The sequence below is a fragment of the Idiotropiscis lumnitzeri genome, chromosome 7, assembly GCF_059441095.1.
Source record: "Idiotropiscis lumnitzeri isolate Australia: NSW breed Sydney's pygmy pipehorse chromosome 7, RoL_Ilum_1.0, whole genome shotgun sequence".
In the NCBI taxonomy this organism is placed as follows: Eukaryota; Metazoa; Chordata; class Actinopteri; order Syngnathiformes; family Syngnathidae; genus Idiotropiscis; species Idiotropiscis lumnitzeri.
In genome coordinates this window covers 1,325,635-1,341,385 of record NC_142397.1, presented here as the reverse complement: position 1 = coordinate 1,341,385, position 15,751 = coordinate 1,325,635, and the positions used below count along the sequence as shown (strand labels likewise).

The following is a 15,751-nucleotide window of genomic DNA, read 5'->3' as shown; positions in this document are numbered from 1 at the left end:
ACACAGTTTTTCATGCTTTCTATCTTCACACATCATTTTTATTGAATAGTTATTTATGAATTTCACCCGCTAGCTTCACGTCCCTCACTTCTTGTGAGTGATCCATCTTCCTGGAACACGGCAAGGCACAAACCTGGTCAAGATGGCCATGAGGTCGTTATTCTTCAGGCACTCGGCCAAGTTGTCTACGACAGATTCCAGCGTGAGCAAAACTTCCATCACGTAGCCCTGCAAGAAGATTATCAGAAGAGTTTTAAAAGAAAATAAGAACGCAGCATATTTGCGGTTCACTATTAACAAATTAATCTCATGTATTTTTGTGTGTGTTTTTTTTAGCTCCAGTGAACCAGAATATTGTGTTTCATGTTGTGGAAATCCCAACAAAATCTGCGCGAACATTTCTGACGTTTGAATCTCGAATGTTGAATTGCATTTTGTTTTATGTTTTATGCCCACACGGACCTGCACCTCCTCTCCGTGTTCCCCGACAACCTCGACCAGCCTGGAGAGCAAATCGGAGACGGCGTGCGCGTAGATGGGCTGGCGCAGTGCTCGGAACGCTTGGAAGGAGCGTCCGGCGTAGTGACGCGAGGAACTGCACAGGGCCGTGTGGAGGGCGACGTCACTCAGCTGCTGCTCCAGATGGCATTCTAGAACACGTCACATGATAGAAGTGTGTGCGTGCGTATGTATGACTATGATTGCACTTAACAAATACAAAATTGGCATAATTGTAAAAAATATATATTATTAGACACTATAGATACTATAGTGAGTATACTTGAGTACAAAATGTGGGTGTAGAAATTATTTACATGAGACAAAAGTATTAGTAAAGCAAGTAAAATGTTTGTTTTTACAAGGAAATCCCTCGAAATTATTTAATCAATTATTTGCACTTTTTTTTTAATTTTAAGTTAAAATAAATGTGATTCATCTTGATACTGTTTGCATTTATTTATATATATTTTTTGTTTTGTACCAAAATAATCCTTTAATTATGAATAATTGTGATTAAAATTTGTTTCCGTAACGGAGCAGCCCTAATGTCGATGGAAGGGCGGACCGTTCCATATGGAAGTCTTACCAGGTTCTTTGAACACAGACACGACGTGGCGCAAGAAGTTTGTCAGCTGGACTGTGCTTTTGGAAACGTGATTCTTGGGTGAGATGTCTTCGTGGCACCACAGGGGCCCACAAGCTCTGAAAATATTTCTCAGTCAAAGTCTAACGAACTTATCCTCAGCCATTCTTTAAAAACTCACTCATTCGTCCAGGTTGGGAAAATAGTAATTGGCGCCGAGGAGGTATACTGAAGAGGTACATCTCAAAGGAGGGTCTAAAATCTCTGCATGTTGGCAAGGGCCTGATTAGTTTAGCCTGGGTTGTTAGTGGGAGTTGCAGTCCTTTCACTAGCACTTTATTATTATTTTTTTTTTATTCCAGATCAAATCATCTGCACTAACTATATTGTCACAAGGGTCATTTTGTAAAAGTGTTTTTGTAATCATAATTTGGGGTAAATGTACACATCAAACTACAATGTGCAATTACTGCATAAAGGATTTTTTTCTTTTCATTACATCCATTAAAATCAACCAGCAGTTTCCACCACAAGATGGTGCCCAATCCACATGCTTGTGCGCTGCGGTGATCGTTTTCTTTTTATGGTCGTGTACATGCGGCACATTCTCAGCTCAAGCTTTCCACGAGCATTTAATGGTTCTCGGAGATACCTGGTGGTCAAAAACTCAATGAGCTTGCCGCTCTTCTCATCTGCGTTGGCGTGGGCCGCCAGCTCGTCCGAGATCTCGGGCAGGTTGCCGGTGCTCCCCCCCAGGCTCAGACTGGACGACGTGGAGGAGGAACTCAAGCCGGAGTCTGGCACGGGAGACGCCTGACCCTCCCTCAGAAAGTCAAAAGCTCCTGGGGCACAACAGAGGAAATGGCGCGCTGATAGGATCTGTCAACCCGCACAAACAGAACATGTCCGCTTTATAAGGGAATGCCAAGGGATGGGAAGCCGGGTAATGAGGTAATTATTTGCTATCGTGATGTCTTATTGTACGAAGCGTCTACTTTTAGCAACATAAACACTCTGGAAAATCCAGAATGTCTCGACATTTGAAAAAAAAAAAAAACTGTGGTGAAAAGCAACTGTTGTTACTGTACCAATGAAGATTTTATTTTTTACTTTTTGCTTTTTCAGGTACCAAAATATCGGCGATGAACAACTCAAATAGGGTTAAAAACAAGGAATTTCAAGTTGTAAGGATGAGGGAAACATATTTTGGGGCGAACATCTTAAATTTTGGGGCGCCATCTTGGGATTTTGCGTAGGCAGCACAATTTGGAGGGGAATTGAAGAGGACAAGCTCCAAATGTCAGGAATTTTATGGATTTCTTTTACATATCGGCTCCATTCTATGTACGGAGTGTGAGTACTTCTGCCACCTCTGGAGAAAATCTTCTGTTCGTTGCAAAGCCAAAGCAGCACATTGGAGCTTTGACAGATGGCTCGACTTGGGGCAAGTGGGTAAAAATAGCCACGTGGAATGCTTTAATCAAGACCTTTGAAGTCCCCAGAGCTCCATATTGCTTTTGGAACAAGCTCCAAATATGTTCTCCTCAGATAAGAGACTTATCTAGAAGCATCCCGACAGGAATGTAAGCGAGCCAGGCCCCTTCTGGACGTTGTTTTTTTTATTTATTTATTTTTTTAACTCGCATTTAATCCCCCCCCCCCTTTCTTTTACCTGATGTGATGAACTCGGGCTGCAGGGCAGGCTGGCAAGTGAGTGTCTTGGCTCCGTTGAGCTGGCGCGTCTGCAGCAGCACCGACGCGATGGCCTGGAAATTGTGGCGGCAGGACAGCGTGATGAGCAGGTGAAGGAGGAGGCGCTTGCTGTGCTCATAAACCTCCGGACGGTAGTGGTCCATGCCTGACAATGAAAGGAGGGGACAGATGGCGTCAAATTGAAATCGTGACGTACTTCTGGGAAGGCGCAAGTCCTGATAGATCATCGACAAAAGCCAAAAGCAACCTTTTTTCTGCCACCGTCGTTGGCAGGTGTGAAGTGTAAACCAATATTAAATAAAATTCAATCAATCCATTTCAGCCCCGCAAACACACCACCAGTTTTGTTAGGCAATTTGCAAAAATAAAATAGCACAGTATTTTATAAAAAGAGCTGAAATTGGTTGGCTTGTTAGTTTGTGCGTGAGCGTTTGGGTATGAGCTGTGGATTACAGCAGCTCCTTGAGAGTGCTCTCATTTTGTTTTATTTGGTAAACAGCGGCAATTGCATTTTTCCTGCATTCAAGGGTATATTCCTGGCACATTTTTTTTGGTTTTAAACTTCACTCAAGTGGCGGCATTCCTGAAGCTCACCGCAACTCAAATTTGTGCTTGCATCACCAAGTAAAACACGACGGCTTGTAATTAGGTCAAATGAGTTAGAAAGCTAGTAAGACAAGGTACACTAAGACACCACTAGATGGCACCAAAGCCAATTTTTTTTATCATAGATATGGCTTTGGCCTGGGTATAAAAATAAAGGGGAAAGAAATATCATAAGTAGGCGTGAATATTGAACCACAATTACGTCTTCTTCTCACGTTCCCAAAACGTGCATTTTAGGTTCACCGAGGACTCTAAACGATCCATCGAGTGTGAATGCTTGTTTGTCTATTACGTGGCCTGTGATTGACGGGCGACCAGTCCATGGTGTGCCCTCTTCTCTTGGCAAAAGTCAGCCGGGATAGGCTGCATCTTACCCACAAACTCAAATGAGCGTACGCGGTGTAGAAAATGGAAGGCCTCCCTTAACAGACCTCAATTTGACGTGTACAGAAAACCACAGTCCAACTTATGCACGACTGAAAATACACAAGTTATTTTACTCACATGGTTAGGAGTTCTGAGAAGACGCCAAATTATAGTATAAACGTACCTAAAAATAAGGCGTGCAGCAGCAGCGGGAGGTGCAAGGCCCAGTCCTCCCGCACGCTGTGGTCCACCACCATCTCTGCCATGAATATGACTGCTATATTACACCTAAGAGGAAAATAAAATGCTTAAAACACCTGATGTGATTTTATCACCACAAGAACTTTAATCATCTCCATTTGGCCGTGCACTAAATCAACAGCTTGGTGAAGCCAAAGATCATCTCACGCTAAATGTTTGCAAGCAAACGTTGGTTTTCACTGAAGTCGGATACAGACCTGTGTAGAGGTGCTCTCGGGGTGACCGTCTCGGGTAGGAAGTCCACCAAAGGAGCCCAGCAGCCGCCGGTGAGAGGCAAAGGTAGAGGATGGGGATGGTTGCTTTCAACCACGGCCGACAGCCAGTCAGCATAAAGCGGCGGAGGTTCACCTGTGGAGGGACACAGTGCCATTAAATTAAATAGATGGATAGTTAGTTTACCTTCGAGCAAGCTAGTTAGTTGAGATTATTAGCAAAGTATATGCTAGTCAGTTTAGCTTGTTAGCTAGCTAGATGCTAGTTAGTTGAAACTATCAGATAAATATATGCTGGTTAGTTTAGCCTCTTAGCTAGCTAGAAACTAATTAGTTGAGATTATTAGTTTATTGTGTATGCTAGCTGGATGTTAGTAAGCTTGTTGGCTAGCTACTGTAAGTCTTAGCTTAGCTTGTTAGAGAGATCGAGTGCTAGATAGCTATAGCTACACGAATGCTCCTTGAAACATGTTTATTTGTCTTACTGTTTTTGTTTTGGCTGGAAGAAGGGATGTTGTTGGAGTGTCTTGACATGCTAAACCAAATATGTTTCCAGTTCCATGCAGTCTAAATTGAGGCCAGTGGACGAGTGGATGGGACCGCGCCACTTATACTCTTGGCCCAATCCCGGAAACTAACAAAGAAACACCTCTACTATACTTGGAAGGTGTTCAACACAAGAGGAAGGGAACCTTTAGGGTTGCCACTTAAAAAAAAAAAAAGGCCATTTCAGGACAACTTGTTGGCGTGAACTCAAACCAAAAGGGTGTAACAAAGTTAAATTCAAGCCAAGAAGAAAGGCTTTAGGCTGAACTTCCTGCTTTTCTGTCAACGCCAGTTCTCACAGAAACATTTTCAGAGATCCCGAGACACTCTGCATGCACCGTGCTTATGCATTATCAATAACACCACGCCCGTCGCCATCTTTTTATCGTCCAGTTCCGCTCTCGCCAGACGGGGATGGAATTATTGATGATGGCGAGAGGCACCGAAATACACTTACACTTATCTTCATCATACGATCCTCCCGAACTGTTGCTGAAGCGAGATTCCAGACGGTGGTGAGCTCGCATCACATGGCCGAGCCTGAAGATGGAGGGACATCACTTACTTCAGCGCGGTACGCAGATTTCGATAATCGGGACTAATTTTAACAAAGGTCAGCATTTATCTTCTCTTCTGATCAAACCAGCAAAGGGCTAATTCTTGGAAGTCTCTAACATATAATATTGATACCGGGACAAATTTCACTATTTGCCCCTGCCTTCTAATTGATAAAATGATAGATAAATTAAAAAAATAAAAAATAAAAAAATAAAATAAATCAATATAAAATAAAATAAAAATATTTCCAAAAGATTAGCCTGAAAAATAATCCAGTCGTGTGGGTTAAACACCAAATTTGAAAATGTTTCCAAACATTTGTGATTTCACCTCTCCTCGTTGTCCTTCATCTTGTATTCATCTGCATCCGGGAAGTTGTCCTGTCCTGCCACCGCAGCCTTGGTACTGGATGTGGTTCCTGGCCAAAGAGTCCAAAAGTGAGCATGTTTCCAACAATCAGTCAGGTGCTTCGTCAGCTGTCCGCCCGGAAGTACCTGCCGGCGTGTTGACGACGCCCTTGCTCGTGGCGGTGAAACGATAAAACGGCGGGCTGTCGCAGTGCTGCACCACGGGGTTGACCGGGTCTGTCTGCCGCAACTCCAAAATCAACTCCTCCATGGTTTGCATGGTGTTGTTTCGACACAGATAGATCACCACTTTCTTGATCTGAGCATGCAGGGAAGATTATCATCGAAAACATGCTAAGCTAAAAGCAGTTCCTGCTTCGCACAGACACAGCAAGTTTTGTCTTACGAATGGCAGGAGGGCGGTGTCGCTGCTGACGCCGCAAAGGCTGATGAGAAACTGCAGCGTGCTTCGCAGGTTGTAGCTCCACTTTTCATTGCACACCAAAGCATTCCAGGCATTTTCCATTTCGGAACCTGGTAAGTCATCTCCATACTGTAATATTGGAAAAGTGGTGTTGAGGAGAAAGTGTCTGTCTTTGTTATTTATTGGTGCATAAATTTGACTGTCATCTTCTTAGCGACGAACGGAACGGAAATACTAAATGTTCTCAGGATGGAATTCAGGAGCAGTTGGTCCAAAGAGAAAATCAGGGGCTCTAAAATTGACCCTTGTGGAACCCCATATCTGTATCTTGTTTTAACCACCCTACCCTAACCCACTTCCTTAATCTAAATACCTTTATTTTTTAAAATCTAGAACCTGCCTTTACCGACATTTATCTGTTTTCTTTTTTAAATAAGGTCTCTCTACATTGCAGATTTTCAGGAATTACGTTTTGGGTTTGGTATGCAACAGTCTGTTATGAAAAGATGAATTTACCTTTGCGGTCATGTACATGAGGTTGTTGAGCACCAAGGACGAGGCTTGCAGGGAGCCCCAGCCGGTTCCCCTCAGATGCTGCTGGGCGGAGTTGGAGGCGCGCCCCCTCGTAGAGGAGTCGTCGGAGGAGGAAGACAGCGTGAAGGCCGGGAGCAGCAGGCCGCTATCTACCAGCTCTATGTTGCTGAGCCAGGGTAGGAGATAAGTCAGCATGATCTGTCTCCCGTTGGAGTGGGTGGTGGGGAACCTCTGGCTAACCTCTGGAGCAAACACATAAATAAATCCTCAGGGGAACATCGCACTCCTGTCCGAGCAATCTGTGTGTGGCGCAGGGGTGGGTAAAGTTGTGTTCAACAAGGGCCACCTTTGATACTTCAAATCAGACAAATGGACCAGGCCACACATAGATGAAGTAACAGAAACAAGCAGTTAGAATGTGTTTGTAAAATATGTAATAATAAAATATTAATTCATGCTTATTTTCTGGTTCGTAAGTGTAAAATTTATTCATATATATTTTTTAAGATTAAAAAATTAACTACATTTAAACGCCCAATTATTTGATAATAATTTTTAGATGGACTCTATAACGGAATACAAAATAATAAACATGAATACATTTAATAATTAATAAAAAAGGCATTAATGCAACAAATAAAATGGTTTATTATATTTTTAAAAATTCTTTACAAAAATCTCTTTATGTCATGTGTTTGTGAAATTTTGTTACTAATATTTTGCATTCCAATAAACCAATAAGAAAATGATTTCACAAGATAATTCAAGAAAAAATAAAAAAACATTTCCCATTTGACATGCTACATTTATTCGTAGCATACAAAAAGAAACAAGACACACATACGAACACATTTTGTACACCACCTGAAAAAAGAGGGAGCGTGAGTTCGGGGTACATCCTGGCCAACTGGCTGGAGAGCTGAGGCAGAGAGACGCTGTAGAGAGGCGGCAACCGCGCGTGAGTGCCCAAAAGGACGCTGTTGGGCTTCTGCCCAGCGATCTTCTTGGACAACGCAAACAGCCTCGCCTCGAGAATCTGCTCCAGAACAGACCAACGTGCGTCACTCAAACGCTCGACTGACGACTTGTGTGGAGGTGTGTCTTCATCTCACCTGCATCAGTTGCAAAGAAATTTCATAAATCTCTCTGTTGGCATCGGACGCCTTGAAGAGGACCAGATTGAGCAGCGTCACGATATCGCTTGGGTAGTTTCTGCAAGAAACCACAAAAAGAAAGGAGAAATTAAAAGTCGTGTTTTTTTTAAATCCATTATTTCACAATATGATTTTTCTCAATAAATGCTTTCTTAATTAAACACCGCAACAATCAAGAATTATAGAACACATTTCTAGGTCGTACCTGTTGCCGCACACCGTCGCGATAGCTTTGAAGCAACCTGAGGCGAGCTGGTAGGAGCCCGTGTAGCAGCGATCCACGGCCCAGTTGAACAGGTTGACCTGGTCGGCGTTGAGCTCCAGGAGCAGGATGACCACTTCGCAGCCCAGCTGGTGGACCTGAGTCGAGAAGAGAGCCGCAGCATCGCGGCAACTTGAATTGGCTAACATTCGCGTACAGGATCCCATCACAGGGAAGACTGACAAGGATTAGTCCACTCAGAATTCAAACACCAATTACCAATTGCACGCAAATCCCACAGGAATTAAAAGTGTCACTATTTTTTTTCGGGAAAATGGATGATATCATCACACAAAGTTGCAATGTTGTTCGATGAGTCCTATCTTTTTAAGAAAATAAATTGTCATCGGTGCAGGAACAACGATGTTACTTTGTCAGGGTTAAAAATGGTCATTTTATGAGAACAAAGTTGACTCTTTCAAAGAGAAAAACTTACTATGATAAAAAAAGTCAAAGTTTAACAAGGTAAGCCAGTCATATTTTCAAATTTTAATTTCCAAAACATAATATATTCTATAAAACTTTATTCATGGAGATTTATGTGTGATTTTAAACTTATTTTATCTGATTTAAAAGATTTGAAGGCAATGCAATGGTGTCCAATTCTGCTAAAACATTCAAATATATTCTTTTTTTAATTTTGTCAAATAAGTTGAAAAATGGAAAATTGCAGCGGCTTTGCGCCAAATGTGAAAAGCGCCCCCACGAAAGTAAACATTGTGCACCCGCTGGTCCTGGCAGGCCAGGATGTTGTCCAGCCACTTGTAGAGGTAGCCGTCTGGAGAGAGGCCCACGTTGTCAAAGACCGGGCCGCAGCACAACACGGCAGACATGGCCTGCAAGAACCCAGAAACATCATATTCGCGTTCAGCCGTCCTTTTTTGGAAGCGCTTCCTCTCAATAGCGCCAAGCTGACTTTGAGTTCACATCGAAAAAAATTGAGCATTCACACTCACAATTTTTGTAACATGATGCATTGTTTAGACATTAACTCTGCCCTTCAATATAGGAAAATAAATAATAATGTACTGCACATAAAATTGAACTAGAAGTAAATATGTAAGTGTCATAAGAAGGAAACTGAAAGGCACCTTACCTTTAAGGCGCAATACTGGTAGCGCGTGATCTGGTGATTCCTGTCACTGTAGCGGTCCAGGGGGGTGAACATGATGCTAAAGGGCCCCGCCCACTGACTGAAGAGGATGAAGAGATGATGTCGGAGGCTCTGCTGAGGAAACAGGAAGCGCCGGTGGTGCACTGAGGACGGGAAACAAGACAGGCTCTTATTTGTCGTCTCAGTCAATAAGCAGAACGTCAGCAAAGCGTTTTAAGCTTCCTAAACGCCCAAACAGAATTTTCCCATTAGGCTTCCAGTAACATACAATCCTTGTGTCCTGAAGAAGCTCAATTTGCCGACCTCTTCCAATCAATGTAATGTCTTACTGTATGTCAGATAACCAAGGAGTGGAAGTAAGGTTTATTTCTTTTCATCAGCTAATTTATCATTTGTTCCGTCCGCAACGCTTGCAAAGTTATGGGAACGCGCTGTTTGTTTATTATAAATGCCTGAGCCAACGCTAGCAAGACTTTTTTTTCCCCAAGTGGAATAATGCAGTTGCATAAGTGTGCACACCCTCGTCAGGGATGGCGCTCAGTCATGAATCATTTTAGCCAATGTGGATAAAAAAAATAAAATAAAATTCTGGCCAATTCCGCCAATTTATGTAAACATTTCGTCATCAGATTGACAAGCTGTTTTGCTGTATTTTCTTCAGCCGTATTGGGCAAGAAATGCGGTGTTAATAATTGTAACCGATCATATGCATAACTGGTCGCAAAGTCAATTGTGGCATTATTTGCAAACAGACATTTGTGTTTTGTCGCCATGGCTTTTGACGCGGGTTTTGCCAGATTAATTTTGACGGACTAATTGTACTTTGACCAGACTTTTCTATATCCGTGTCCGTACTTTTACTTGAGTACGGCGTATGGGCACTTTGGCCACCACCGTCCAAAACGGACAAATAAGATGTTGGCGACTACCTGGCACGCATTGTATGAGGTTGGCCACCATGGCGCTGAAGTGAACTCGAATGTCCTTGAGGACCTCGGCGTCTTTGTCGTTCTCGGCTTCCAGGAGCATCCGCGTCAGGTCCACGTACTCCAGGAAGAGGGCGCCCAGGGCGAGGGTGTCGCGCTCCAGAGCCCCGTTTGTACTGTTTGGGCGGGGAAAAAAAAAAAAAAAGCCTTTGCTGCTTGTTGTTGTGATTCCGTGCCGCGAGGAGTACCAACCTGTCACTGATGACGCCGGCGTCTGCCAGCAGCTCAAAGATGCGCAAAAGTTGAAGTCGCAGAAGGTCCCGACGCTCACGCCGCTTCTTGTTCTGTGGAAATTATACAGTGGTCCAGTTCGCTGAATTATCTCAATTATCTTTTCATTGAAATGAATTCAAATCTGTTCCGGCCCCACAAAACAAAAACAAAAAAGCAATGTGAAGTAAAAAGGAATATAAAAAAAAAAAAAAAAGAAAAGAAAAAAGTCAATGTAAAAGCGAATTAGGTGGAAAGTCAAGCAGAGCTCACAGTACTACAGAAGTGTATTCTTGTAATTCTTTTTCGAAGAAAGCGAGAGCAAAGAATAAAAAGGAGCAGATGATTTTGATTCGCAAGAATGTGTGCGTCGTCTTTGGCCGGCCTGAAACTGATTCATGGGATTGAAATTAATTTGCGAGGAGAACGTTAATTTGAGACACAATTGAAGTGAATTATCAGCATGGCCATGGAACAAATTCAACTTGCAAATCAAGGTAGCCTGCATTGCACAATTGGGCACTATCCAGCCTTAATTACGGAGAGCGCTTCATAAGAATTATGCTTATCAAAGTCGTTTGCACTGCTGAAAATGGAATGAACCAACCTCGGGTCTTCTTTCCAGTGCTTCTTTCATTAGCGGATGCAGTTCCTCCACAAGTTCCCTGAAGGCAGACAGACCACATCAGTACCAACATGAACGCACGTCAGTGTACTCAAATGACAAAACGCTACGTTACGACTCCCTGTTCCGAAAACATCAGCGAAATACCTGAAAACCAGAGAGTTGGTGCGGCCAAAGCCGAGAACTAAAGCCTCGGTCAGCTCCACGCTCTCCAACCTCATGAGGGGAACCAACTGCTTGAGGAGCCAAGCCACAGACGGGCAGCCTGCGACCACCTGTGACATGAAACAATTGTGTTTTATAAAAGCTCCGATAGGACTGGAACGTATCAGCACATGATGAGTTAGCAAACTGGCTATTTTTAGAATTTCAGATTTTTTTCTGGAGCAATTCATATTTCACTACGATAGAGTGTCATGTGAGGCTTGCCAACCTCCAGCAACACACACATTTGCGAGTGTAAAAATGCTGGTCATCATTTCACTAAAATCCAATTCACTGTCCCGCCATTGCAGTGAGATGTTTTTGATGACGGGTGACATGGACGGATACTCGATGCCCATCGATCATAGATGGATGCCCCTTCTACGACCGTGGCAGGTCATTTTTTTACTTGACGTTGGCGGTGGGGGTTGTTGCGGACGTAACTATTTCCAACTTTATGCTGCGGCCATGTAACTGATCTTTCCACATTTGATCTGTCGCATCACATCTCTTACCTTGTTGTCGCAGCCGGCGGCGCCGTCGGGCGTGGCCGCGGCCATCTCGGGTGTCGACGCTCTCAGGTGACCCGCGCTCATGACGCTGGGCTTGGCCACCCCCAAGCAGAGGATCAAGTAGTTCCTCCACAGGGTGACGAAGTTGTCCGCGCTTCCCGAGACGCTGCTGGTCCTCTTCGCGTTTGCCGGGTTACTGGAAATTCACAGAGTTAGATGCACTAGAATAAAACAATGAGCGAAGCGCCTCAAATAAAATGCCCTGCTGGCTCAGCACTCGCCTCACACAACAGAAAATAGAGACAAATATAGACTGTGTTGAATGTTGTACATAAAGTTTTTTTTGTGTGTGTTTTCAATTAAGACAAAGCAGTGTATTGTATTTAAAAACCTAATTAAATACAACATGGAGAAATAAACTGTTAAGAGGAAATAATTTAACGTTAAATTATATTTTCTTTTACATTACAAATACAAATTACAATTTCACAATTTAAGTAAAAAAATGTTCAAATGCTAACTAGTCACTTTTTTTAAATATCAAACAGCAAAATATTGCATGTGTGTATGCAGGAATAAAAAAATGTTTTAACAATCCAAATATTTCACCAAATGGTTTCTGAAATAACACATTATGTTGTAAATGACTGTTTTTTTTTCAGCAGATAAAAAATGGTTGAAGGAAAATTTGTCACATATTGCAATAATTAAATACATTTTGAACACGACTATAGAGCAATTCTTTTAACAAGGAATGGTGAAAGCTGAATTTTACAAGATAACACACGTTCATGAAATAAAAACATTTTAAAAATTACTTTAATAATTACTTTAAAATATTAAAAATATATATGTTTACAGAAATGTTGGAAAATATTTGAATGTTAATTAATGTGACAAATTTTCAATGAAAAACTCTTTAATCTTGCAATTTATCACGCTAATACTAATTCGGTTTTTGCGTTAAGATCAATAAAACCAGGCTGAGATGTTGATTTCCATTTAACTCATTTCATTCCTAACTAGCTTAACTTGTACTGTTTTGATTGGAAGTGAAATGTTTGTGCAAGAGTCAATACAAGGCAGTCCGTTTTAGGAAATAAAATGTTGAAATGTAAGCGGCGGAAAAACTATTCAAGCAATGACATTATTAACAAACTTGTCGTAGATACGGTTTAAAGGCCTTTTACATTTTTTTTGTCATGCTAATTTTGTTGCGCTTGTATGTATGTGCACGTTGCTTTTTTTTCTATCATCTATCCTGTTTGATTGATGAACTCTCACTTGGGGTCGACCACTGGCATGAGCCTCTGCATGCGAGCGAAGGCGTAGGGCCACGCGTAGCCGAGGGCGGCGGGGCAATGCTTGGGCAGGTAGTCCCGTCGCAGCAAGCTGTACATGCACAGCACCCACGCGTCCTTCACCGACTGCGCCAAGATCCACACGTGCGACGGGCTGCGGATGTCGTAGTGGCTGTTGACCAGCCGCACGTTCCACTCGGCGAGCCACTGCAGGTCCACGTGGGGGCCGGCGCATGTGCTGGCCTGGAAAAAAAAAAAAGGCATTTGTTTCACATATGCCATCGTCGGGGTTGGAATGAAAAGTCAAATCATGGGCAAAGACAATGAAGAAGAGTTTTTTTTTTATAATTGGCCTCTTGGTGGTATGACTTATAATTTCTTATATTGATAGACTCTCCTGCGACTTGTGGCCTCTTCCAGCATTTCTGCCGCAAATAGCTGGGACCAGGTTTCCACAGACAAACTGGCAAATATTTGAATTCAGAAATAGTGCACCTCAAATTTGCGGGGATTCGATTTACACAGTAAACGAGACACTGAAAAGAAGGGTGGGCAAACTATTTTTGTCAATGAACACAAGAGCCATTTCAAGATTTAGGCCTGCCACTGCAAGTAAATCGTGCTCTAAAGGTCTCTACACAGCAATCCGACGTCAGTCGCGTCGGCTTTGAAGTCGGCACGTCGGACCGATAATGCGCTCATCTGCTTTCGTCAAGTCCCGTAGTTGTACGGTACACTGAGTCGCTTTCTAACAGCCAATCACAGTGCTCGTTTTATTAATGCAATACAATGTTTAGTTTTGAAAATGTAAAATGCTATAGTAGTCATTTGGTATAGCCTCGTGGGCCAAATATAATCACACTGGGGGCCAGAGTTTGACGCCAATATTCATCTCTCTTCATTTCTCCGTTATCGCACTGTGGCTCATTTGAGGCTCTGACGCAACTTACTGTGTCCGAGACGACCACGTTGACGAAGCTGCCGGCGATCGCGGGGCTGAGCTGGTCCATGATCTCGATGACGGGTTTATCGTCGTCCTGCAGGAGACGACGTGAGGCTCTGAACTCAACACGGAAGCACGTCCGGCCACCTTGCCGCCTCCGACCTTACCTCAGCCTGCCCGACCGCGGCAAAAAGGCTGCGGATCTCCTTGAGGACGGCGATGGCGAGCCTTCGAGTGCTGAGCTGGCAGGAGCAGAGCAGCACAAGCGCCAGACCCTCAACGGCATGCAACACGGCGTTGCGTGGCCCTCGCTCGGCCGCCGTCTTGGCGTTGGCGCTCGTCTGCAGCAGCTTGCGGATGACAAAAACAGCAATTTTAAGTCGAGTCTTCCAAGAAAGTCCCAAAAAAAAAAATTAATCAACTTGTTGAGTCCCTAGAAAATTTCAAGCGAGTCAAGTCATGACTCGGGTTAAGCAAATCACAAGTCAAGTTACAACATTTGAAGCCAACATTAAAATACTGAAACATCAAAAACGAGTCAGACGTTTTATTACGTCAATATATCGTGGATCGAAGCACCTCGGCAGCGTGTATCTTAGCCACGTCGAAGCGCTTCCCCGCCGCCGCTGTCAGTTTCCACTGCGTGAGAAGCTGAAGCAGCAGCTTGAGCGAGGCGTCTAAAAGCCCCTGGTGGGTGTCATGGACCTCACGCAGCACAAAGTTGGCGAAGCCGAACAGCACATCGTCCCGCCAGTCCGAGAAGTCCACCAGCAGACTTTGCAAAGAGTTCTGAGCGATGAGTCGGAGCTCGTCGTCCATGTGGATCGTCAATCTGATGGACAAAGAAAAGACATTTTTCGAGGGGAGAGGCCCTCCAATCTCGGGTGGTTTGTACCATTCATGCTATTTGGGAATCACAAAACTAGCTCGTTGAGTTAAAATGAAGCTAATTAGAAGAGGAAAGTAGTCAATTTTTGAAATAATTCAACAAAAATTGGAAGAAGCGAAGATAAGGTCGCTTGTTTCAATTTTGGCAAAGCCTTCAGTTAAAAATCTTGTCCAATTAGGTTTGGGCTCACAGATTTGTATTTATTTATTTATTTAGCAGTACACTACGATTGATAGGGAGTTGGACATAAATACTAGATAAAGAAAATAGTAATGTTTGGTGGCAAAGTTTGAGGTTTCCGTCATCCTCGTTTAAGCTAAATTGTGCACGCTACTATTTATTGTGAGACTTTCGACTCAATTGTTCATCATCTCACCGGGAGAGCAGGTCGATGAGCTCCGACTTGGACATCCCGTCGGGCATCACGCGAGGAATGGCTGCCACGCACGTCCTGAACAAGTCAATCTTGGGCTTCCGTTCACCCCTAAAACGCATTTTGTGTACATTTCAACGGACTATCGAGGCGAGATTTGTAAATTGCTCTTTTTAGATTTCAATTGGCAATTGAAAATGCAAAAATGAAATGGACTTTTTTTTTTCAAATTTTCGCTTTAAGCTCCAACAAATATGAAATGAAAGAATGGAGCCAGAGGACTAAATGTGATTTCGTAATCAAATTGTGACCTGGACGTTTTGTTGGAAAGAACAAATAATACACAAGACCAACACGGCTTGATTTCGGTCATCTTGCGCATACGTGATCATGTCTTCGGGCTCTTTGTTCAACATCTGAGCGTTGGTCATCATCATGCAGCGTCCCACCTCCTTGTCCAGATGTCTCAGGATGTTGTCAACGGCCTTACGCACCTGCTGGTAATATTGGGACATCCCTGAAGGGGA

General features: G+C 43.2%; 1 protein-coding gene across 6 annotated transcripts in view; it reads right to left on the bottom strand.

Moving 5' to 3' along the window:
* LOC148333023 (protein furry homolog) overlaps positions 1-15,751 on the bottom strand; it is a 41,543-nt gene that overhangs the window by 11,643 nt on the left and 14,149 nt on the right. For all 6 annotated transcript variants that reach the window (XM_088301480.1, XM_088301478.1, XM_088301479.1 and 3 more), the window contains exons 16-43: positions 15,609-15,741; positions 15,228-15,335; positions 14,542-14,794; positions 14,130-14,312; positions 13,970-14,056; positions 13,003-13,262; positions 11,722-11,914; positions 11,150-11,277; positions 10,985-11,042; positions 10,360-10,451; positions 10,111-10,283; positions 9,164-9,324; positions 8,793-8,903; positions 8,011-8,165; positions 7,764-7,863; positions 7,516-7,687; positions 6,634-6,893; positions 6,100-6,246; positions 5,841-6,012; positions 5,677-5,764; positions 5,246-5,328; positions 4,228-4,378; positions 3,954-4,057; positions 2,757-2,942; positions 1,737-1,926; positions 1,088-1,203; positions 463-650; positions 134-228 (exon numbers count right to left, since the gene is read on the bottom strand). In XM_088301480.1, the coding sequence (XP_088157606.1) occupies positions 134-228; positions 463-650; positions 1,088-1,203; positions 1,737-1,926; positions 2,757-2,942; positions 3,954-4,057; positions 4,228-4,378; positions 5,246-5,328; positions 5,677-5,764; positions 5,841-6,012; positions 6,100-6,246; positions 6,634-6,893; positions 7,516-7,687; positions 7,764-7,863; positions 8,011-8,165; positions 8,793-8,903; positions 9,164-9,324; positions 10,111-10,283; positions 10,360-10,451; positions 10,985-11,042; positions 11,150-11,277; positions 11,722-11,914; positions 13,003-13,262; positions 13,970-14,056; positions 14,130-14,312; positions 14,542-14,794; positions 15,228-15,335; positions 15,609-15,741 (4,147 nt within the window). The remainder of the gene's footprint in view (positions 1-133; positions 229-462; positions 651-1,087; positions 1,204-1,736; positions 1,927-2,756; positions 2,943-3,953; positions 4,058-4,227; positions 4,379-5,245; positions 5,329-5,676; positions 5,765-5,840; positions 6,013-6,099; positions 6,247-6,633; positions 6,894-7,515; positions 7,688-7,763; positions 7,864-8,010; positions 8,166-8,792; positions 8,904-9,163; positions 9,325-10,110; positions 10,284-10,359; positions 10,452-10,984; positions 11,043-11,149; positions 11,278-11,721; positions 11,915-13,002; positions 13,263-13,969; positions 14,057-14,129; positions 14,313-14,541; positions 14,795-15,227; positions 15,336-15,608; positions 15,742-15,751) is intronic.